Below are 25,037 nucleotides of genomic sequence, written 5' to 3' on the forward strand. Positions count from 1 at the left end.
AACCTTGCCAAGAGAGCTGAAAGTTGATTGAAGCAGCAACAATTAATAAATTTACCAATGTCTTCTAAATTTTTAATGCCAATTAAATATAGTCAAACCATAAAAGCTGAAAATCATAGAATTCATTGTGACTGTGAAGGGGATTTCCAACCATAGTTACATTTAATCATTTCAAAGATTTTTTACCTTTAAATATTATTTACAAAAATGCTATTACAGTTTATACTGAATATTGTATACTAATTGCTGTATTTAATATCAACAGTATGTACACCTGGAAAGTCAGATAACTCCTATATCAACACAACATTATCACCGTCACGGTCGTATGATTCACAACTCAACAACTTACAAAGAGAAAAAATTCTCAGTGCCAAAAAAAAGTAAGTAACATTGGGAATTTCAAACGTTTTGTACAAATATAAAATAGTTTTTTAAGTTTAATATATTACTTTATTGTATAGCAATATAATATTTCCCACAGAAAGTAACCAAAAGTTAGCGTGCAATAAATTCTAATATTGCACTAGTGCAATAAATCGTCAAAATTCATGACGTCATCAATGACAAAATCTTAGTTTAAACCAATTTTTACTTTCAAATATTATATTGCTATACAATAAAAGGGTTATTGCATGAATATTGGGGAATATTGTCCCTCGTAGAACATATATTGCACTCGCAAGCTCGTGCAATATAAAATTCTACTCGGGACAATATTCCCCAATATTCATGCAATAACCATATATTATTGCTATTTTACGAAATTTTCCTTTGATCTTACTAACAGATAATTTCCTTACTCAGCCCAGTATAGTGATATGAAAGATTATCACTAGAAACTAAGGGTACACATGCAGTTGTCAGTGAAACTAACTTCATCACAGGTAAAATAACGATAAACAGATTATCATTGGTCATCTCAACTTGATTGCTTTTCTCACTGTCGCCGTCCCGACTCAGCAAGAATATCAATCTCGATGAGATGACCAGGAATAATTTATATGAAATTTACCTATGATCTTCCTGACTGATAATTTTCTTTCGCAGTGAAGTCAAATGATATGAAAAATTATTGCTAAAAATTAAGGACACATGTTCCCGTTGTTACCTGTTAATGAAATGAAATTAACAACGTTGTCATAGGTAAAATAGCAATAAACGGATTATCATTGGTCATCTCAACTCGATTGCTTTTCTCACTGTTGCATTCCTGACTCTAGAGAGAAAATCAATCTTGTTGAGATGATCAATGATAATCTATAAATAACATAATAATTTAATATATATGTTAAGTATTGTTCAACTGAATAGTCATTATTAAAATCAAATGAATAATGTTAAAGATGTAGAGCATAAGTCTTATACTACTTTTTATCAAAAAATGCAATTCTGTAAAATTCTTAAGTTTCTTTTGTGAAGTAAATTCTAATTATGTATGTGTATTAATATAAATCAGCTAATTTTTGCCAGTGATGTCTTTGATGACTATTGTTTTGGAGAACAATTGTGTGATATAAATCAGCATGAATACGTACAACTTAGATATTTCCTTATACAAATGCAGCAATAATATTGGAAAATCTCAGAAATAAATCACTGTGAAATGGATTAGAAATTGGGCTGACTCAATTTTCTTTCATGATATGTTTTATAACTTAATAAACTTAATAAATATGTTTGACATTTTTCAGAACAATAGATTGCCAGAGAGGATCGTCTGTAGATGAATGTTACCAGAGAGAACCTGACACTCCCGGCTCAGCCTCCAAGACAAGGAAAGGATCTGTATTTGGTAGTCTTGAAAGAGTGTTTAACATGTTAACCCCTAAAAAACAGAGAAACTCATCTACAGATGGACCTAGAAAAGTTAAGGTAAATGTGAATTAGAATAATGTCTAAGTAGGCCAAAAAAAAAATGTGCTGATACATTATTATCTTGCAAGACATTTATAATTTGACCTCATTTGGATTTATATTTATGTGATCTTTAATGGAGAAATAGTTGGACTGATTTGGTCTACAAAAAATCAATCTGATGATGAGATAATTATTTACACCATTTTTTTTCATCTTTAATGTGAAACAAACCAAGCTAGTAAAAAATATTGCACATGCTCCAAATGCATCTATTTATATTTATAAAGAGATTTCTCGCCCATCAACAATCTTTGGAGGTCACATTGAGGATTAATTTGATGTTTATTTATTGCGGCCAGTCTCAAAATATGAAAAAATGTTTATACTTTATAACAATTTAATGCATTGGTTATTGTTTCCTATGGAACTTTTGTAATTAAGATACACATTAGAGTGATTTTTTTTTAATTAAATTTGATAGTTATGAGATAAATTTTGCAGATAAATCACACTAAATTAAGTGTACCTTAAAGCAAGTTATAATTCATATATAACTTTAAATTATTAGGTTTTGGGCATAGAGTTGTATATTTAGAATTGATTAATTTTACATCTCAATTTTTATATATCTTTAGGCTTTGCATAACGTATACAGGACGGGAGAATTTAGTGCTGACTTTGTTTTAAGTAGAATCAAAGCTGTGATAGAAGAAAAGTTTATACCCTACAAACAAAGCGAGTAAGTATTTATTAGTGTTGTCAAATCGTACAGTTTTGCTTAATCTGTTCCTCAAATAATCGTTCAAAAGATTATTCGGTTAACTGGTAGTTTAAGTTGATGTTTGAAGGCCTGATCTATAGAACCCTTCAAATGTAATTTTTCATAATACAATGAATTGAAGTTTGTTTTTTTTGGCATTATAAAGCTGAGCAAGGCTTGTCTGTGAGGATTCCTTGCGAAGTTTGACTTTTAATAGTCTGTATCTTCTTTGTCGTTTGTAATAACTTCAGATTGAAAATTAATAAAAACCTTGATCTCCTGGAACTGAAAATGTCTGAAACCGATGATTCTTTAATTTTTAGCTCACCTGGCCCAAAGGGCCAAGTGAGCTTTTCTCATCACTTGGCGTCCGTCGTCCGGCGTCGTCCGTCGTCCGTCGTTAACTTTTACAAAAATCTTCTCCTCTGAAACTACTGGGCCAAATTTAACCAAACTTGGTCACAATAATCATTGGGGTATCTAGTTTAAAAAATGTGTTCGGTTACCCGGCCAACCAACCAAGATGGCCGCCATGGCTAAAAATAGAACATAGGGGTCAAATGCAGTTTTTGGCTTATAACTCTGAAACCGAAGCATTTAGAGCAAATCTGACATGGGTTAAATTGTTTATTAAGTCAAGATCTATCTGCCCTGAAATTTTCAGACGAATCGGACAACCCGTTGTTGGGTTGCTGCCCCTGAATTGGCAATTTTAAGGAAATTTTGCCGTTATATGGTTATTATCTTGAATATTATTATAGATAGAGATAAACTGTAAACAGCAATAATGTTCAGCAAAGTAAGATTTACAAATAAGTCAACATGACCGAAATGGTCAGTTGACCCATATAGGAGTTATTGCCCTTTATAGTCAATTTTTAACCATTTTTCGTAAATCTTAGTAATGTTTTACAAAAATCTTCTCCTCTGAAACTACTGGGCCAAATTTATCCAAACTTGGGCACAATTATCTTTGGGGTATCTAGTTTAAAAAATGTGTCCGGTGACCCGGCCAACCAACCAAGATGGCCGCCACGGCTAAAAATAGAACATAAGGGTAAAATGCAGTTTTTTTGCTTATAACTTAAAAACCAAAGCATTTAGAGCAAATCTGACATTTGGTAAAATTGTTTATTAGGTGAAGATCTATCTACCCTGAAATTTTCAGATGAATCTGACAACCTGTTGTTGGGTTGCTGCCCCTGAATTAGTAATTTTAAGGAAATTTTGCTGTTTTTGGTTATTATCTTGTATATTATTATAGATAGAGATAAACTGTAAACAGCCATTATGTTCAGCAAAGTAAGATTTACAAATAAGTCAACATGACCGAAATGGTCAGTTGACCCCTTTAGGAGTTATTGCCCTTTATAGTCAATTTTTAACCATTTTTTGTAAATCTTAGTAATCTTTTACAAAAATCTTCTCCTCTGAAACTACTGGGCCAAATTAATCCAAACTTATCTACAATCATCTTTGGGGTATCTAGTTTAAAAAATGTGTTCGATGACCCAGCCATCCAACCAAGATGGCCGCCATGGCTAAAAATAGAACATAGGGGTAAATGCAGTTTTTGGCTTATAACTCAAAAACCAAAGCGTTTAGAGCTAATCTGACATGGGGTTAAATTGTTTATCAGGTCAAGATCTATCTGCCCCGAAATTTTCAGATGAATCGGACAACCCGTTGTTGGGTTGCTGCCCCTGAATTGGTAATTTTAAGGAAATTTTGCTGTTTTTGGTTATTGTCTTGAATATTATTATAGATAGAGATAAACTGTAAACAGCAATAATGTTCAGCAAAGTAAGATTTACAAATAAGTCAACATGACCGAAATGGTCAATTGACCCCCTAAGGAGTAATTGTCCTTTATAGTCAATTTTCAACAATTTTTATAAAATTTGTAAATTTTTACTAACATTTTCCACTGAAACTACTGGGCCAAGTTCATTATAGATAGAGATAATTGTAAGCAGCAAGGATGTTCAGTAAAGTAAGATGTACAAACACACCAACATCACCAAAATACAATTTTGTCATGAATCCATCTGCTTCTTTTGTTTAATAGTCACATAGACCAAGGTGAGCGACACAGGCTCTTTAGAGCCTCTAGTTATTTGATGTCTCTGAAAATAATGTGGAGGGTTTCAATTTGATATGATTAAGCTTGTTACTCTAACTATTAAGTGTACAGTAATTACATTCACGTTTATTTTCATTTCACAATTTTTGAGTTGGCATTTCGAATAAAGTAAGACAAAGCCTTTCATGAGTGAGGCTGCACATTCAGATGTAGGTCTATGCAATATTAGATAAAAAATAAAATAGTGAAGTAAATCATGAAATTTAATCGGATTACTGATTTCAAATTACTGTTTAAAAACATGTATACTTAGTCTAGTTATTTAAGATCTTGCCCAGAGCTGATAGATAAGTTGTCTTAAGTTTTTAATTAATTTTATGCACAAGGGCCATGCTATTTTTTTTTGGAAATTAGTAATAGCAATCAATATACTGGATAATTGATCTGTCAAATTAATTACCAGGACGATAATTTAAAAAAAAAAAAACATAATGATTTTAATACACATTAATACAAAATCTACTAAAATTCAAAAAAGGCCGTTTAACCAGTTAGCATTTTTTGCATTCGATATTCGGTCCTTTCAACGGTTAACTGGTTGAGAAATGAGAAAGAAACAGTTTTGTCAATATATATCACACTCATTTAAGATATAACTAGAGGCTCTAAAGAGCCTGTGTCGCTCACCTTGGTCCATGTGAATATTAAACAATGGACACAGATGGATTCATGACAAAATTGTGTTTTGGTGATGGTGATGTGTTTGTAGATCTTACTTTACTAAACATTCTTGCTGCTTACAATTATCTCTATCTATAACAGTACTTTCTGTGGAATGTTATTGAAAATCTTCAAATTTTAAGAAAATGACTATGAAGGGCAATAACTCCTTAGGGGGTCAATTGACTATTTTGGTCAGACTGACTTATTTTTAGTTCTTACTTTGCTGTACATTATTGCTGTTTACAGTTTATCTCTATCTATAATAATATTCAAGATAATAACAAAAAAAACAGCAAAATTTCCTCAAAATTACCAATTCAGGGGCAGCAACCTAACAACCGATTATCCGATTCATCTGAAAATTTCAGGGCAGATAGATCGTGACCTGATCAACAATTTTACTTCCTCTCAGATTTGCTCTGTATGCTTTGGTTTTTGAGTTATAAGCCAAAAACTGCATTTTACCCCCATGTTCTATTTTTAGCCAAGGTGGCAATCTTGGTTTGTTGGCCAGTTACCGGACACATTTTTTTAACTAGATACCCAATGATGATTATGGCTAAGTTTGGTTAAAGGAGTATGTTCGATAAGGTCCTAAAATGGCCCACTTTTTTAGCGTAAATTTCAAATTCGGATTTATTGACCAATATCACGATAAATTATAGCTAATACATTGACTAGATAGGATATAAGCCATTTTGTTTAAAATTTTACGTTTCTGCGTTTCATTATGACGTCACAAGTTGTACTCATATTGATTTTTCACGAAAAAATCAATGAAAATGGGTAAATTTCCAAAGATTATTTGACAGGAAACATAGAGCGCATACGTCGACAACAAAGATCTTTTAAAATAATGTTTATGAAGACATTTAACATGTCTTATTTGAATATAAAGCTTGTCGACGCCTGCGCTCTATGTTTCCTGGTCCTTTATTTGGTTGAAATCCCGCTATTTGTCAAATTTCACCAATTTCCCTTATCTTGACCATTTTGGAATGTAAAAATCGTTGTGTTAGAATTAAACTTTGACAAAAACAGCTCTGTTTAACTTTTTCACATGTCTTTAAGGCAACTTAAAACAATTATTGTCTTGTAACCATGAAATTTATAATTGGGGCCAAATATTGCACTTACCGAACTTACTCCTTTGGCACAGTAGTTTCAGAGGAGAAGATTTTTCTAAAAGATTACTAAGATTTACGAAAAATGGTTAAAAATTGACTATAAAGGGCAATAACTCCTAAAGTGGTCAACTGACCATTTTGGTCATGTTGTCGTATTTGTAGATCTTACTTTGCTGAACATTATTGCTTTTTACAGTTTATCTCTATCTATAATAATATTCAAGATAATAACCAAAAACAGCAAAATTTCCTTAAAATTACCATTTCAGGGGCAGCAACCCAACAACGGAATGTCCGATTCATCTGAAAATTTCAGGGCAGACAGATCTTGACCTGATGAACAATTTTATTCATGTCAGATTTGCTCTAAATGCTTTGGTTTTTGAGTTGTAAGCCAAAAACTGCATTTTACCCCTGTGTTCTATTTTTAGCCATGGCGGCCATCTTGGTTGGTTGGCCGGGTCACCGGACACATTTTTAAATCTAGATACCACAATGATGATTATGGCCAAGTTTGATTAAATTTGGCCCAGTAGTTTCAGAGGAGAAGATTTTTCTAAAAGATTACTAAGATTTACGAAAAATGGTTAAAAAATTGACTATAAAGGGCAATAACTCCTAAAGTGGTCAACTGACCATTTTGGTCATGTTGATTTATTTGTAGATCTTACTTTGCTGAACATTATTGCTGTTTACAGTTTATCTCTATCTATAATAATATTCAAGATAATAACCAAAAACAGCAAAATTTCCTTAAAATTACCATTTCAGGGGCAGCAACCCAACAACGGAATGTCCGATTCATCTGAAAATTTCAGGGCAGGTAGATCTTGACCTGTTGAACAATTTTACTGGTGTCAGATTTGCTCTAAATGCAGTCAGAGCTCAGACATAAATAAGTCTGAATCTGCTTTTAACTCATAGAGGTCTAAACTTGTAAGTTTTAGGATTTGTCTCCCTTTAATGTCAGACAAATTACGACTTGAATAAGTCCAATATTGTTACACAAGAAATAATTGACCAGAATCAAAAAGTTGCAAATATCGACTCCTACAAGTCGATGAGTGATCGAAATTGGTTAACTTCAAGACCCACGCATACTTATAAGGAGGTCATGCATCTAAATCAAATAATGACAACATTGAAAGCCAATGCTTTGTCTTCTAAAGAAAAATATGAATGAGAGTCTAAAAAATCGGAGATAATGTTAATTAACCTTACAATGCAACCACCTGGAATCACACTTAATGAGGAAAAACATATGTGTTTAGTAAGGATGTTCAATTAAATTATTAAATATAGATAGCTCAAGTCCTTGTGAACTCTCATACAGGTTTTTGCTGTCATAGGTGGTGTAGTTTGGCCACAAAGTAACATTAAGTTTTTTCACCAACATAAATAGACCTAAACAAGTCTGTCATTTTCTGACTTAGATAAGTCTAAAATTGAAACTACATTTTTATAATAAATACATGTTTCGACTTATTTAAGTCAAAAACAAAAATCGACTTGTTTATGTCTGAGCTCTGACTGAAATGCTTTGGTTTTTGAGTTATAAGCCAAAAACTGCATTTAACCCCTATGTTCTATTTTTAGCCATGGCGGCCATCTTGGTTGGTTGGGCGGGGCACCGGACACATTTTTTAAACTAGATACCCCAATGATGATTATGGCCAAGTTTGGTTAAATTTGACCCAGTAGTTTCAGAGGAGAAGATTTTTCTAAAAGATTACTAAGATTTACGAAAAATGGTTAAAAATTGACTATAAAGGGCAATAACTCCTAAAGTGGTTAACTGACCATTTTGATCATGTTGACTTATTTGTAGATTTTACTTTGCTGAACATTATTGCTGTTTACAGTTTATCTCTATCTATAATAATATTCAAGATAATAACCAAAAACAGCAAAATTTCCTTAAAATTACCATTTCAGGGGCAGCAACCCAACAACGAAATGTCCGATTCATCTGAAAATTTCAGGGCAGATAGATCTTGACCTGATGAACAATTTTATTCATGTCAGATTTGCTCTAAATGCTTTGGTTTATGAGTTATAAGCCAAAAACTGCATTTTACCCCTATGTTCTATTTTTAGCCATGGCGGCCATCTTGGTTGGTTGGCCGGGTCACCGGACACATTTTTAGCTCACCTGGCCCGAAGGGCCAAGTGAGCTTTTCTCATCACTTGGCGTCCGTCGTCCGTCGTCCGTCGTCCGTCGTCGTCGTCGTCCGTCGTCGTTAACTTTTACAAAAATCTTCTCCTCTGAAACTACTGGGCCAAATTAAACCAAACTTGGCCACAATCATCATTGGGGTATCTAGTTTAAAAAATGTGTGGCGTGACCCGGCCAACCAACCAAGATGGCCGCCATGGCTAAAAATAGAACATAGGGGTAAAATGCAGTTTTTGGCTTATAACTCAAAAACCAAAGCATTTAGAGCAAATCTGACATGGGGTAAAATTGTTTATCAGGTCAATTTCTATCTGCCCTGCAATTTTCAGATGAATCGGACTAGCCGTTGTTGGGTTGCTGCCCCTGAATTGGTAATTTTAAGGAAATTTTGCTGTTTTTGGTTATTATCTTGAATATTATTATAGATAGAGATAAACTGTAAACAGCAATAATGTTCAGCAAAGTAAGATTTACAAATAAGTCAACGTGACCGAAATGGTCACTTGACCCCTTTAGGAGTTATTGCCCTTTATAGTCAATTTTTAACCATTTTTCGTAAATCTTAGTAATCTTTTAGAAAAATCTTCTCCTCTGAAACTACTGGGCCAAATTAAACCAAACTTGGCCACAATCACAATTGGGGTATTTAGTTTAAAAAATGTGTGGCGTGACCCGGCCAACCAACCAAGATGGCCGCCACAGCTAAAAATAGAACATAGGGGTAAAATTCAGTTTTTGGCTTATAACTCAAAAACCAAAGCATTTAGAGCAAATCTGACATGAAGTAAAATTGATTATCAGGTCAAGATCTATCTGCCCTGAAATTTACAGATGAATCGGACCACCTGTTGTTGGGTTGCTGCCCCTGAATTGGTAATTTTAAGGAAATTTTGCTGTTTTTGGTTATTATCTTGAATATTATTATAGATAGAGATAAACTGTAAACAGCAATAATGTTCAGCAAAGTAAGATTTACAAATAAGTGATCATGACTGAAATGGTCAGTTGACCCCTTTAGGAGTTATTGCCCTTTATAGTCAATTTTTAACCATTTTTCGTAAATCTTAGTAATCTATTACAAAAATCTTCTCCTCTGAAACCACTGGGCCAAATTAAACCAAACTTGGCCACAATCATCATTGGGGTATCTAGTTTAAAAAATGTGTGGCGTGACCTGGCCAACCAACCAAGATGGCCGCCACAGCTAAAAATAGAACATAAGGGCAAAATTCAGTTTTTGGCTTATAACTCAAAAACCAAAGCATTTAGAGCAAACCTGAATAAGTAAAATTGATTATCAGGTCAACATCTATCTGCCCTGAAATTTACAGATGAATCGGACAACCTGTTGTTGGGTTGCTGCCCCTGAATTGGTAATTTTAAGGAAATTTTGCTGTTTTTGGTTATTATCTTGAATATTATTATAGATAGAAATAAACTGTAAACAGCTATAATGTTCAGCTAAGTAAGATTTACAAATAAGTCAACATGACTGAAATGGTCAGTTGACCCCTTTAGGAGTTATTGCCCTTTATAGTCAATTTTGAACCATTTTTCGTAAATCTTGGTTATCTTTTACAAAAATCTTCTCCTCTGAAACTACTGGGCCAAGTTCATTATAGATAGAGATAATTGTAAGCAGCAAGAATGTTCAGTAAAGTAAGATTTACAAACACATCACCATCACCAAAACACAATTTTGTCATGAATCCATCTGCGTCCTTTGTTTAATATTCACATAGACCAAGGTGAGCGACACAGGCTCTTTAGAGCCTCTAGTTTAAACTAATTACCCCAATGATGATTATGGCCAAGTTTGATTAAATTTGGCCCAGTAGTTTCAGAGGAGAAGATTTTTGTAAAAGTTAACGCAGGACGACGACGGACGACGACGGACGCCAAGTGATGAGAAATGCCTGAAATTGAGTAGGTTCCATCCAACCAGTTCATAAATTGAACAGTTTGTCAAAAATTATTAAAGAGTATCTAATTCTTAATTTTTAAGGAATATTAATTGATAGATCTGCCATAAAGCAGATAGAGCTTTAGAACTGTTTCCCAATTACTTCGTTCATGCCTTTAATGATTTTATAATTTCAGCTACACATTAAGATGTACTGTGATGGATGATTGGAGAAGAGTTCAATTGGCATTTGATTTAGAAGTTTGCTCATTACCTAAAATGCCTTATATTGGTGTTTGTAGAAAGAGAGTGAAAGGGGATACCTGGCATTACAAAAAACTGTGTGAAGATATTCTAGCATCATGTAAATTATAATGGTAATATTTATATCTGAACACTTTTTACTCCATCACAACAGAAATGAATTATATTTATGCAGAAATACTTGGAGAAACACACTCCTAATTTACTCTATGTTTAAACAGACTCTCAGTATTCATCTTTTATTAAGGTAATATTACAGAATTACTTGGTTTTTTTTTCAACTACTATGTACCTTTTAAATTAATCCATCAGCAAAAAAAAAACTAAATTATCTTATCAATTATGTTCCGTATAACTTAAAAAAAAACAACAATTTGGCAGTATTTGATTCACTTCATCTTTGGAAATATTGACATGCTATTTTCAAATAGCTAGTAATAGCCAAAGAGGAATAACAGTGTTGGAAGATGTTAATTTTTTATTAGCTCACCTGGCCCGAAGGGCCAAGTGAGCTTTTCCCATCACTTGGCGTCCGTCGTCCGTCGTCGTTAACTTTTACAAAAATCTTCTCCTCTGAAACTACTGGACCAAATTAAACCAAACTTGGCCACAATCATCATTGGGGTATCTAGTTTAAAAAATGTGTGGCGTGACCCGGCCAACCAACCAAGATGGCCGCCATGGCTAAAAATAGAACATAGGGGTAAAATGCAGTTTTTGGCTTATAACTCAAAAACCAAAGCATTTAGAGCAAATCTGACATGGGGGTAAAATTGTTTATCAGGTCAAGATCTATCTGCCCTCAAATTTTCAGATGAATCCGACAACCCGTTATTGGGTTGCTGCCCCTGAACTGGTAATTTTAGGTAATTTTTGCTGTTTTTGGCTATTATCTTGAATATTATTATAGATAGAGATAAACTGTAAACTGCAATAATGTTCAGCAAAGTAAGATTTACAAATAAGTCAACATGACCAAAATGGTCAGTTGACCCGTTTAGGAGTTATTGCCCTTTATAGTCAATTTTTAACCATTTTTCCTAAATCTTAGTAATCTTTTACAAAAATCTTCTCCTCTAAAACTACTTGGCCAAATTAATCCAAACTTGGCCACAATCATATTTGGGATATCTAGTTTAAAAAATGTGTGGCGTGACCCGGTCAACCAACCAAGATGGCCGCCATGGCTAAAAATAGAACATAGGGGTAAAATGCAGTTTTTGGCTTATAACTCAAAAACCAAAGCATTTAGGGCAAATCTGACATGCGGTAAAAGTGTTTATCAGGTCAAGATCTATCTGTCCTGAAATTTTCAGATGAATCGGACAACCTGTTGTTGGGTTGCTGCCCCTGAATTTGTAATTTTAAGGAAATTTTGTTGTTTTTGGTTATTATCTTGAATATTATTATAGATAGAGATAAACTGTAAACAGTAATAATGTTCAGCAAAGTAAGATTTACAAATAAGTCAGCATGACCAAAATGGTCAGTTGACCCCTGAAGGAGTTATTGCCCTTTATAGTCAATTTTTAACCATTTTTTCGTAAATCTTAGTAATCTTTTACAAAAATCTTCTCTGAAACTACTGTGCCAAATTAAACTAAACTTGACCACAGTCATCATTGGGGTAACTTGTTTAAAAAATGTGTGACGTGACCTGGCCAATCAACCAAAATGGCTGCCACGGCTAATAATAGAACATAGGGGTAAAATGCAGTTTTTGGCTTATAACTCAAAAACCGAAGCATTAAGAGAAAATCTGACAAGGTTTAATTGTTTATCAGGTCAAGATCTATCTGCCTTGATGTTTTCACATGGATCGGATAACCCGTTGTTAGGTTACTGTCCTGAATTGGTAATTTTAAGGAAATTTTGCCGTTTTTTGTTATTATCTTGAATATTATTATAGATAGAGATAAACTGTATACAGCAATAACGTTCAGCAAAATAAGATCTACAAATAAGTTTACATGACCAAAATAGTCAATTGACCCCCTTAAGGAGTTATTGCCCTTTATAGTTATTTTTTAACATTTTTCATAAATTTTTGTAAATTTTTAGAAAATATTTTCCACTGTAATTCCTGGGCCAAGTTCATTATAGATAGAGATAATTGTAGCAACAAGAATGTTTAGTAAAGTAAGATCTACAAACACCTCACTATCACCAAAACACAATTATGTCATGAATTTATCCGTGTCCATTGTTTAATATGCACAAGACCAAGGTGAGCGACACAGGCTCTTTAGAGCCTCTAGTTCATTTGTTTATCAATTCTACACTTTTAGAAAACTGGTGTTCTATAGAATTTTCCAAGTTTTATTTTATTTGGACGTGAAGGCCTGGTAGAGGAATTAAGATTTTACTTTGTCATAAACCTTATTTCATTACACATAATTTTCTTGTATTAAGTAGATATTTTACACAATCATAGAAATATTTAATAATTTTGTTTTATTTCAGGTTAAGCTGTGATATAGCCAGATATTATGACGAGGGAAAAGATATTTTAGTAACATTAGGCAATAAAGTGCTGTGGATATGTGATCAAGTTTAAACTTAGCTTTGACTGCTTTTTAGCTCACCTGGCCCAAAGGGCCAAGTGAGCTTTTCCCATCACTTGGCGTCCGTCGTCTGTCGTCCGTCGTCGTCCGGCGTCGTTAACTTTTACAAAAATCTTCTCCTCTGAAACTACTGGGCCAAATTACACCAAACTTGGCCAAAATCATCATTGGGGTATCTAGTTTAAAAAATGTGTCCGGTGACCCGGCCAACCATCCAAGATGGCCGCCATGGCTAAAAATAGAACATAGGGGTAAAATGCAGTTTTTGGCTTATAACTCAAAAACCAAAGCATTTAGAGCAAATCTGACAAGGGGTAAACTTGTGTAACAGGTCAAGATCAATCTGCCGTGAAATTTTCAGATAAATCGGATAACCTGTTGTTGGGTTGCTGCCCCTGAATTAGTAATTTTAAGGAAATTTTGCTGTTTTTGGTTATTATCTTGAATATTATTATAGATAGAGATAAACTGTAAACAGCAATAATGTTCAGCAAAGTAATATTTACAAATAAGTCAACATGACCGAAATGGTCAGTTGACCCCTTTAGGAGTTATTGCCCTTTATAGTCAATTTTTAACCATTTTTCGTAAATCTTAGTAATCTTTTACAAAAATCTTCTCCTCTGAAACTACTTGGCCAAATCAATCCAAACTTGGCCACAACCATCTTTAGGGTATGTAGTTTGAAAAATGTGTCCAGTGACCCAGCCATCCAATCAAGATGGCCGCCATGGCTAAAAATAGAACCTTGGGTAAAATGCAGTTTTTGGCTTATAACTCAAAAACCAAAGCATTTAGAGTAAATCTGACATGAGGTAAATTTGTTTATCAGGTCAAGATCTACCTGCCCTGAAATTTTCAGATGAATTGGACAACCTGGTTTTGGGTTGCTGCCCCAGAATAAGTAATTTTAATGAAATTTTGCTGTTTTTGGTTATTATCTTGAATATTATTATAGATAGAGATAAACTGTAAACAGCAATAATGTTCAGCAAAAAAAGATTTACAAATAAGTCAACATGACCGAAATGGTCAGTTGACCCCTTTAGGAGTTATTGCCCTTAATAGTCAATTTTTAACCATTTTTCGTAAATCTTAGTAATCTTTTACATCTTCTCCTCTGAAACTACTTGGCCAAAATCATCATTGGGGTATCTAGTTTAAAAAATGTGTCCAGTGACCCGGCCAACCATCCAAGATGGCCGCCATGGCTAAAAATAGAACATAGGGGTAAAATGCAGTTTTGGGCTTATAACTCGAAAACCAAAGCATTTAGAGCAAATCTGACAGGGGTAAAATTGTGTAACAGGTCAAGAACTATCTGCCTTGAAATTTTCAGATAAATCGGATAACCTGTTGTTGGGTTGCTGCCCCTGAATTAGTAATTTTAATGAAATTTTGCTGTTTTTGGTTATTATCTTGAATATTGTTATAGATAGAGATAACTTGTAAACAGCAATAATGTTCAGCTAAATAAGATCTAGAAATAAGTCAACATGACCAAAATCGTCAGTTGACCCCTTAAGGAGTTGTTGCCCATTTTATTCAATTTTTAACAATTTTCACTAATTTGGTAAATTTTTGTAAATTTTTACAAAATATTTTTCACTGTATCTAAAGGTCCAAGTTTATTATAGATAGAGAAAATTGTAAGTACCAAGAATGTTCAGTAAAGTAAGATCTACAAACACATCACTATCAGCAAAACACAATTTTGTCATGAATCCATCTGTGTCCTTTGTTTAATATGCACATAGACCAAGGTGAGCGACACAGGCTCTTTAGAGCCTCTAGTTTAATTGTAAAACCATTCTTGATGAATAATTCACCCATCTATTTCAGTGTTTTTATTTGTGTATACAATTTTATACTAGATTTTTGAAGTACAGTGGATTCATTGGGTACCAATTTCATGGATTATGGAAAACTATATTCTCATATTTAAGATTTTATGGTTTTACTAGGCCCCATACAAGCCTTTCAAATTTAGAACATTGAAATTCATGGTCAAAATGTCCATAAAAACTGGTATCCCACATAATGAATCCATAGTATAGCATTTATGAAAGTTTTATGATTTTAATCATGCCATTCATTGATTATGTCCAATTTATATTCTGGGCTTCAGCCATCAGTGTTTTTATTGTAGGGATATCTGACTTTTACATTTTACTGACAGATTTTTAGCTAGGAAAAATTTCAAATTATCTATGTTCTCCTGTTTATATAACTTATTTTTGTTTATCATTCTTGACAAAGTTACTTTTATCTCAAAATCTCAGCAAGGTCAACAATTTTTTACATATTTTCCAATTCATTAAGGACTGTTTTATCTATGAAATAGATATGGAAAATAATTTTGGCAGATTTATGGATTTAAACAATATGTATTTAACTCACTAAACACATATTGATTTTCATACATTCTAAAACAAAACAATTCTCCATTAGGAAAAAAAGAAAAAGTCTTATTGACCCTAGGCCTAGATCCTGTTTTATTTACCACATATATATACTTGCACAAATCTTAGTGTTTAAGTTGCATTTTGAAACTTTATATTTCTATTGTGTGTTTTGTGAATGTATAGAGTATAGCTTCTTTAATCTTAGGGCTATTCCAGAAAAAAATGTAGGGGGGGGTGGTTGGAAGGCAGTTTTTGTCAACACCCGCCACCCAGACAATTGTAATTGAGAATTATAGTGCATTATAGTGTGAAAAGTTGCTCTGATACCCATCACCCATGTATTATTAATATAATGTGCCTTCCAACCCCCCATACATTTTTTTCTGGAATAGCCCTTATTACAATGCAAGACTACAATTACATGTAAATACTATATAAATGCAGCTATGCTTTGAAAAATTATTAACATCTTTCTAAAATATAAAAATTACTAGATGTGGTGTGATTGCTAATAAGACAACTCTCCACAAGAGACCAAATGACATAGAAATAAACAACTATAGGTTACTATATTATGGCCTTCAACAATTAGTAAAACCCATACCATGGAGCTAAAAGTTATTTGGGTGAAAAAAAGAGAAAGGAGAGGTCAGAAATGCAATGTAAATATTAAAATGGTGCTTTTATTTATTATAATACTTCAAACTTACATATTGTTACACAATATATTTAAAATTATTTTTCTTCTTTGTATTAGAAAATAAAATTTATTAAGTATTAGTTGTTCAGGACCTAAAGAACACATCATTTGTTTTTGAATGTCATATTATTTCTATTTGGTGATGTAGAAAATCATTTACTGTATTACGTTAATATCAAATTGATTAAAAGAGACAATGTTTGGTTTTTGCCTCCCCCAAAAGACATAAAAGATGAATAAAGAATTAGAGGCACCATTTAAATTGATGCTGTAACTCATAGAATTTATGCTGCAACTCAAAGAGTGTATGTTGTAACTCATAGAGTTAATGCTGCAACTCAAAGAGTGTATGCTGTAACTCAAAAAGTTAATGCTGTAACTCATAGAGTTTATGCTGTAACTCATAGTTATGCTGAAGAACTGATACTCAAATTGTTGTTGTGTTAGAATATTCTGTATCTTCAGAATTTTTAATTGTATACATTTTTTTTTACATATTGTAAAGTACTGAGACAATTGTTGTAAATATTAAAGCAATAAACTAATTATACACATAAAATATTTTTCCTTTTGAGTCCATCTCTTTCCTTGTACTTTACACAATTTCAATAGGAATGGTCTTGACTCAGATTTTCACTCAGTGTTTGTCCAATAGTGCCTTTTTTAACAAAGCTCATTGAAACCGATTTTGAGTAGATTGTAGCTATATTATTCATTTCAACTTGGGCCCATTTTAGTCTCGACCTAGCAAGTTTCTTTCCATCTTGTGCAGGAATCTTTGTGCTAGATCTGCACCAGACACAAGCAAAAACCAGTAAAAACTGATATTTGCTGACTCAGCCAAGCATAAAGAATTTTGAAGTATACTGTTTGGCTTCACAACAAATTCCTCTGAAGAGATATACCATTTTAATAGGAATTTTCAACCTTGCGAGTTGTACTCAAAAGTGGAAGTTTTCCATCAAGCAGAATATGTAATGTTTGCTGCTGCACCTTAAACTGCAAACAAGCAATTTATTTGGAGGATTGTAGTAATGCATCAGTTCCATTTCTTTGAATTTCAAGACATATTGTTGTCTTCTTCATAATAACAACCAAATGTAGTCAGGCTTGGCAAAACATGTTTTCCTGATTAAGCTACATTGATGATACACATGTGTATGTCGTTAAAGTTACTTCAGTCTTCACCTCGGTCAAAGATATAAGAAGTATGTTTGCCCTGCCCTTCTAAAAAATATATAAGTAAGGGTATTGAAGACTGATTTGCATATAATAGGAATTGGAAAGGTAACCTGACAGTATTTTTGTTTATTGTTAGTTTATATTGGAAGCTTTTACATTCGAATGAAGTCTACTGGTAAAATAAATAAACTCATCATAGATACCAGGCCTTGAAGGCATAAAACTTTGCTCAGTGCTCGGAGCACAAAAATCATGCTCGAAACATGAAATCCAGCAATTTGATTGGTTGATTTTCTAGTCTGAGTACAAAAATCATGCTCGAAAGTTTTATGACCGTGAGGCCAGGATTAAAAAAATAATAGTTTTGTATACAAAAGACTCATCAGTGATGCTCGAATAAAAAAATGTTAAAAGGGCCAAATAAAGTACAGAGTTGAAGAGCCCTGAGAACCAAAAATTCCTGAAAGTTTTTCCAAATACAGCTACGGTAATCTATTCCTGAGCTAGAAAAGTCGTATTATTTCAAAATTCATAGTTTTGAAAACAGTTAATTTGTTATTATGACCATATCAATGATAATTCATGTCAACACAGAAGTGCTGACTACTTGGCTGGTGATACCCTCGGGGAATAAAAAAAGGTTCTTATAAATATGATATACGTATATTAAGAAATGCAGTGTAATATGTTCTTATGATTACGGGTCATTTAAACATGTTTTAAGAAAATATCAATTAAGTCAATTTCCTTTCATAGCTGTATGGTCTTGTCTTAATCATAAGAATAAAACTATTCTGGGGAGAATATCTCTTGATATTTTGTTGGTAGTTTTGTTTACTTTATTGGTTTGGGTTGGATGATTTGTATTTGTTTCTTTTTAAGCATCATATACGGTGCATATTTATATGAAAAGCAGATAGAAAGAATTGATGGAAGTATCGTACAATTCATACTATGGATTCCGTTTTTGCAGATACACCATTGGCGCATCCGGGGGAGAGGGCCCGGGGGTTGGAACCCCCCCCCCCTTTTTTTGGCCGATCAATGCATTTGAATGGGAGCATATAGTTGGAACCCCCCTTTATTCTGGGTTGGGAACCACTCTTTTCAAATGGCTGGATCCGCCCCTGTACACAAACTATTATCATCGTACGACTTTCAACAGATAAGCTTCTAAAATCTGCAAAAGTTTATGATGAATGCAGCTTTATTAAGGTAGCACAATACAAAGATTTTTTAACTCCCAATCAGACAACTTTAAACTGATGTAATTCATTTAATCCTTCTTTATATTTTATAAATGAGGTACATAAAGAAAGAAGAAAGATTAATCTTTGAAATTGTGATAATTTCATTATGACATAATTATTACATAAATAATTATTATGTAATTAGTTGCTATATTGTGATATCCACACTTGAATGAATTAAGTGTCTTTGTTCTTCACAGCATCCCAAAATATTTTATAGATTCTTGTACAACACAGGTTGACCTCCAAAACTATGTCTCAGATTTCCAAAAACATCAATAGAATAAATTTTATACCCAGATGAATTTAGTGGTCTCTTATGAATTGATGTTGCAAACTTCATTGAAGATTTATGAGAGAATGAAATACAATAGGAAAAATCTGAGACACAGTTTTGGAGGTCAAACTGTGTTGAGCAAGAATCTATAAAAAAAATTGGGATGCTATGAATAACAAAGAAGCTAAATTCATTCAAGTATGGACATCACAATATAGCAACTAATTACATAACAATTAATTATGTAATAATTATGTCATAATGAAATTATCACAATTTGAAAGATTAATCCTTCTGCTTTCTTTTGGTGCCTCATTTATAAAATTTAAAGAAAGATGAGTGGAACTACATCAGTTTAAAGATGTCTGATTGGGGATGAAAAATCTTTGTATTGTGCTACCTTAAATATATACTATCTATGTATTATTGGAAATACATTGAGAATTCATGCTAACAACATTACAGATTACAAATTTATGACAGTATCTAAACAAAAACCATTACTTTCTGCAATGAAAAATGATGCAGATGTAACTTGAATAAGCATGCCGCAAAACATCACATCTAGACAGGAATGGTACATTATACAATATTGTAATATTACTTTAAAGTTTATGTTTCTTAGTTCCTTCTAGACACTGTTTGGTTAGAGGAAAAAAACCTGCTCTATCAGTATTTCAGTATTTATGGCATTAAAAAGTAATAGAAGAACAAGCCTGCACACCCCATTGCCTGTAAATCTGGCACCGCTATTTCATAGTCAATCTGTTCTGGCTGAGATTTTAACCCAAAATGTTCGACTATCTCATCAACTGACATGAAAAACGGAGGTCCTATGCCAATTGGTCGATCAGCAGTTTCAAGAATATAACCCGCTCCCGGTTTCATAATAGATTTCATGATGTCAATGTACGTTTTCCTCATTTTAGGTTCTATGGCTTCAAGTGCCCCTCTATCCCAAACACCATCAAAATCCTTTTCTAAATGAGAACCGAATTTGAAGAAGTCTCCACAATATATCCGGATTCGATAGTCATCGTTTTTATACAGCATGCCGCCCAGAGATGATACAGAACTCGCCGTACAAGGCACGCTGTTCTCTTCAAAGAACTGTCTTACAGCCAACTCAGAAAACTCAACCCCAACAACTTCATGTCCCATCTTTGACAAGTGTAGCATATCCAAGGTTTTCCCACACAATGGAAAAAATAGTTTTGCTTTGTTTTCTTTTCCAGTTATCTTGTCTAAATGTTTTTCCAATGTCGAGTTAAAGCCATCCATATGCCAAACGGCCTTATCTTTCTCCCAGGCGTCTTTCCAATCGAACATTTCTACAGAATAACAATATAATATAGGAAATATGTAAAATAGATTACAGGGAATATTCATGTAGTTTATACATAATAAAACAATGTAACTTTTACATTGACGTAGGAGCGCGGGGTCTTAAATCATGTGTTAAACATGAGGGAAATTTTTCTGAGTTCTTTAACTGTGACATTGGTCTAATGCAAGTGGAATCCTTGTCACCTTTTTTATATGCTATGTATGTCAATGATATTGAAATAGAATTAATAAAACAGGGTTGTCAATCATATGACATGAGAATGCTCAATCTTTACTTATTAATGTATGCTGACGATACTGTTATTTTCAGCGAAAATATAAACGATCTTCAAAAAATGATAGATGTTGTACAAATATGTTCTGAAGGGTATAATTTACATATAAATATGTTAAAAACCAAGATTGTTGTTTTTAGAAACAGAGGTGTTATCAAACCAGATGAAAAATAGTTCATTAATGGAGAGAATATTGAGTTATGTGATGAATTTATATATTTAGGTATGCTGTTAAATTATAATGGTATTTTTACGAATACTCAGAAAATGTTGTCAAATCAAGGTAAAAAAGCTGTTTTTAGTTTATTCAGTAAAATTCAAGAAGACTTTTTTAATACAGAAACACTACTGTCTTTATTTGATACATATGTATCAAGCATAGTGAATTATGGTAGCGAAGTTTGGGGATATCATAAAGCAATTGACATTGAAACTCTTCACTTATATTTTTTAAAGAGGATTTTGAAAGTTAAGAAGAGTACTACAAATTACATGGTGTATTTTGAACTAGGTAGAGTCCCTATGTATGTACAAAGATACTGTAAAATGATGAAATATTGGTGTAAATTGTTAAACACTGACAATTGTATTCTGAAAAATTGTTATTCAGAAATGCTGGAGGCTAGCAATGTAAAAAGTAAAAATAAATTGAATTGGTCATGTAAAATACGAGATTTATTATGTAATTATGGCTTAAATCATGTCTGGTTGACACAAAATGTTTTAAATGTAGATGTTTTTATAGCTGATTTCAAACAGCGTGTTACTGATAGGTTTATATCTGAAGCAATGTCATTTTTTGAGGAGTCTTCTAAATGTCTGTTTTACAAATACATATATGACAGTCATGGTTTGCAGTTTTATCTTAGTAGACCTGTTAATTTTAGATATAAACCATTAATAAGCAAGTATCGTATACATGCACATAATTTGAACATTGAAACTGGAAGGTTTTTACAGTGACTTGACTGATAGTGTTGCTATCCACCAATTGCAATTCATTCAAAATTTTGACCAAATTGCAATTTGTTTTATTAAACCAAATTGTTCAACTGGTCAGAAATTTGAACAAATTGTTCAGTCAAGATGTGAAAGTGCAAGGTGATAAAATAAATCATACTTACAATCCTATAAGACTTTAACTCCACTGTGTTGATGTTATTTCTAAATTAGTTTATCAATCTGTATAGTTATATATAGCTATTACCATACTAAAGGTGAACTGTTTTATTTGTAATTGCTATAAAAATGTCCAAACTAAGCTTTTATATAGTTTTTCTTTCAAAATGTATTCTATATTCATAAGAATCACACAGTATATGAATAAAAACATCATATTCAGTAAAATAATTTGTAAAATTGCAATATATTTGTAGGAAGGGGAGATAATCTTTTTTGGTTTCAAAAAGTCTTTATTCAAAAGAATAGTATTTTAGGTTATTTCCCCAAGGAAACTTATCAATAGCATATTGTTATTTCACATATAGTTTACTGAATATATGATGTATTATTTTAAATGATATATGATTCTTATAAATATAAAATCCTTTTCGAAAGAAAAACTATATAAAAGCTTAGTTTGGACATTTTTATAGCAATTCAAAATAAAATAGTTGACCTTTAGTATGGTAATGGCTATAATATAACATATATGATATAATATATCAATACAGTGGAGTTAAAGGCTTATAGGATTGTAAGTATATTTTATTTTATCACCTTGCACTTTCACATTTTGACTGAACAATTTGTTCAAATTTTTGACCAGCTGAACAATTTGGATTAATAAAACAAATTGCAATTTGGTCAAAATTTTGAATGAGTTGCAATTGGTATAATTATATTATATCATATATGTTATATTATAGCCATTACCATACTAAAGGTCAACTATTTTATTTTGAATTGCTATAAAAATGTCCAAACTAAGCTTTTATATAGTTTTTCTTTCGAAAAGGATTTTATATTTATAAGAATCATATATCATTTAAAATAATACATCATATATTCAGTAAACTATGTGTGAAATAACAATATGCTATTGATAAGTTTCCTTGGGGAAATAACCTAAAATACTATTCTTTTGAATAAAGACTTTTTGAAACCAAAAAAGATTATCTCCCCTTCCTACAAATATATTGCAATTTTACAAATATTTTACTGAATATGATGTTTTTATTCATATAATGTGTGATTCTTATGAATATAGAATACATTTTGAAAGAAAAACTATATAAAAGCTTAGTTTGGACATTTTTATAGCAATTACAAATAAAACAGTTCACCTTTAGTATGGTAATAGCTATATATAACTATACAGATTGATAAACTAATTTAATAATAACATCAACACAGTGGAGTTAAAGTCTTATAGGATTGTAAGTATGATTTATTTTATCACCTTGCACTTTCACATTTTGACTGAACAATTTGTTCAAATTTCTGACCAGTTGAACAATTTGGTTTAATAAAACAAATTGCAATTTGGTCAAAATTTTGAATGAATTGCAATTGGTGGATAGCAACACTATCAGTCAAGTCACTGTAAATATAAACAGAAACGATAGAATATGTAATGTGTGCAACTGTGATTCTGTTGAAGATGAATATCATTTTATTTTGGAATGTATTGGATACAAAGATATTCGTATGAAGTATATCATACCTTATTATTGGAGAAATCCATCAGTATTTAAACTTATACAATTGTTATCTGTTCGTAATATAAAAGAACTTAATAATTTTGGAAAGTATTTATGTATTGCCGAAAAAAATCGTAATCGTTGAATGTGTATATCATACTTTAACTGAGATTGTTAAATAATGCTAATTAATATCATGCTCCTACATTTGTTTTTAATTGTATTAATTGCATATTAATGAATTACCTTATTAAGTCTTTCCACTTTTCTGTGGAAAGACTTATTGTTTTTCTTCTGATTATTATTATTTTTTTTTTTCCGCCAAATTTTGTTCTTGCGATAAATGTTTGTTTCGCAATATGTCGCTTAGATATTTCTCATATGGTGTCGTATAGTTTATGCGCTTTTAAATTTCACCCTGCTAAGGCGAACCATTTTCTTTGTAAGAGTTATCTCCCTATTCACTGTTTTTCATCTGTGTGCATCTCCTTCGTAACAAAAAAAGATAGCGACAAAATTCTTTTTACAAATTGTTCGTTACATCCTCAAAATTTTTTGGCTAATTTGGATCGAAGCGATTCGATGACATTTTATAGGAGTTATCTACCTTTACAAAATAAATTTGTCGGTATGTTTTTTTAACTCATAAACAGTTAACCGTATAACCCTGGAATGTTTTTATTTGAGGCCCCTAGGTCCTAACTTAGAAAATGAGGTCAAGGTCAAAAGTCAAGGTCAAGTTCTCAATTGTGACTTTTGCTTGTTTTTGCATTTTCTCCGACACTTTAAAAGATACATATAAAAGAACAAGTGCAAAATGTCTGCTTTATTGTTATGAAGATATGCTCCATTAAGTCTGATACAATTTAATGGCATCGTATAGGAGTTAGTGCCCCTGAAATGTCTTGATATGAGGTTATTTGATTATAACTTCAACTAAGTTTATTATAAAGGCATTTGACCTTGTACAAAAGGTTAGGTGACAAATGACCTTGAAAAATGACTACCGGAAGTGACCTTGAGAAAACCGGAAGTAGCCTTTTTTGCATTTTTTTCATAATAAGGCCTCAGAATCCATATATTTTGTCATATAGATACATAAACTGATTACTGAAGCCTAAAAATGACTTCCAATAAACCGGAAGTGGCCAATTATCTCCCATTCTACATATAAAAGTATATAGAAACTATATATTTTTGGAATCAGTGTCAAAGAAGCTATCCTATGAGACCGTAAGTGACATTCATTTCACCGGAAGTAGCATATTATCTCCCTTATTTAACTCAAAATTATAATTTAACCATTATTTATCGCATCAGTATGAAGAAACTATCTTCTTAACAAAATTTCTTTGATGTGGAAAGACTTTCAATTGTTCTCTGAACAATTGGTTTTTAATTGTAATATTTGTTGCTTATTACATTTAATGTAATATTTATTGTACTTGATACCTATGAGCAGTATTGCTTTTGGAATAAAGAATATATATGTAACACTC

General features: G+C 32.2%; 1 protein-coding gene across 1 annotated transcript in view; it reads left to right on the forward strand.

Annotated features, from left to right (window-relative positions):
- Positions 1-17,124, forward strand: part of LOC143045087 (maternal embryonic leucine zipper kinase-like) — a 32,470-nt gene extending 15,346 nt beyond the window's left edge. The window contains exons 12-16 of the mRNA XM_076217387.1: positions 266-383; positions 1,695-1,875; positions 2,496-2,599; positions 10,830-11,009; positions 13,360-17,124. Coding sequence (XP_076073502.1) covers positions 266-383; positions 1,695-1,875; positions 2,496-2,599; positions 10,830-11,007 — 581 coding nt within the window. The 3' untranslated portion in view covers positions 11,008-11,009; positions 13,360-17,124. The remainder of the gene's footprint in view (positions 1-265; positions 384-1,694; positions 1,876-2,495; positions 2,600-10,829; positions 11,010-13,359) is intronic.
- The last annotated feature ends 7,913 nt before the right edge of the window (positions 17,125-25,037 follow it).

This window comes from Mytilus galloprovincialis, chromosome 9, assembly GCF_965363235.1.
Source record: "Mytilus galloprovincialis chromosome 9, xbMytGall1.hap1.1, whole genome shotgun sequence".
In the NCBI taxonomy this organism is placed as follows: domain Eukaryota; kingdom Metazoa; phylum Mollusca; class Bivalvia; order Mytilida; family Mytilidae; genus Mytilus; species Mytilus galloprovincialis.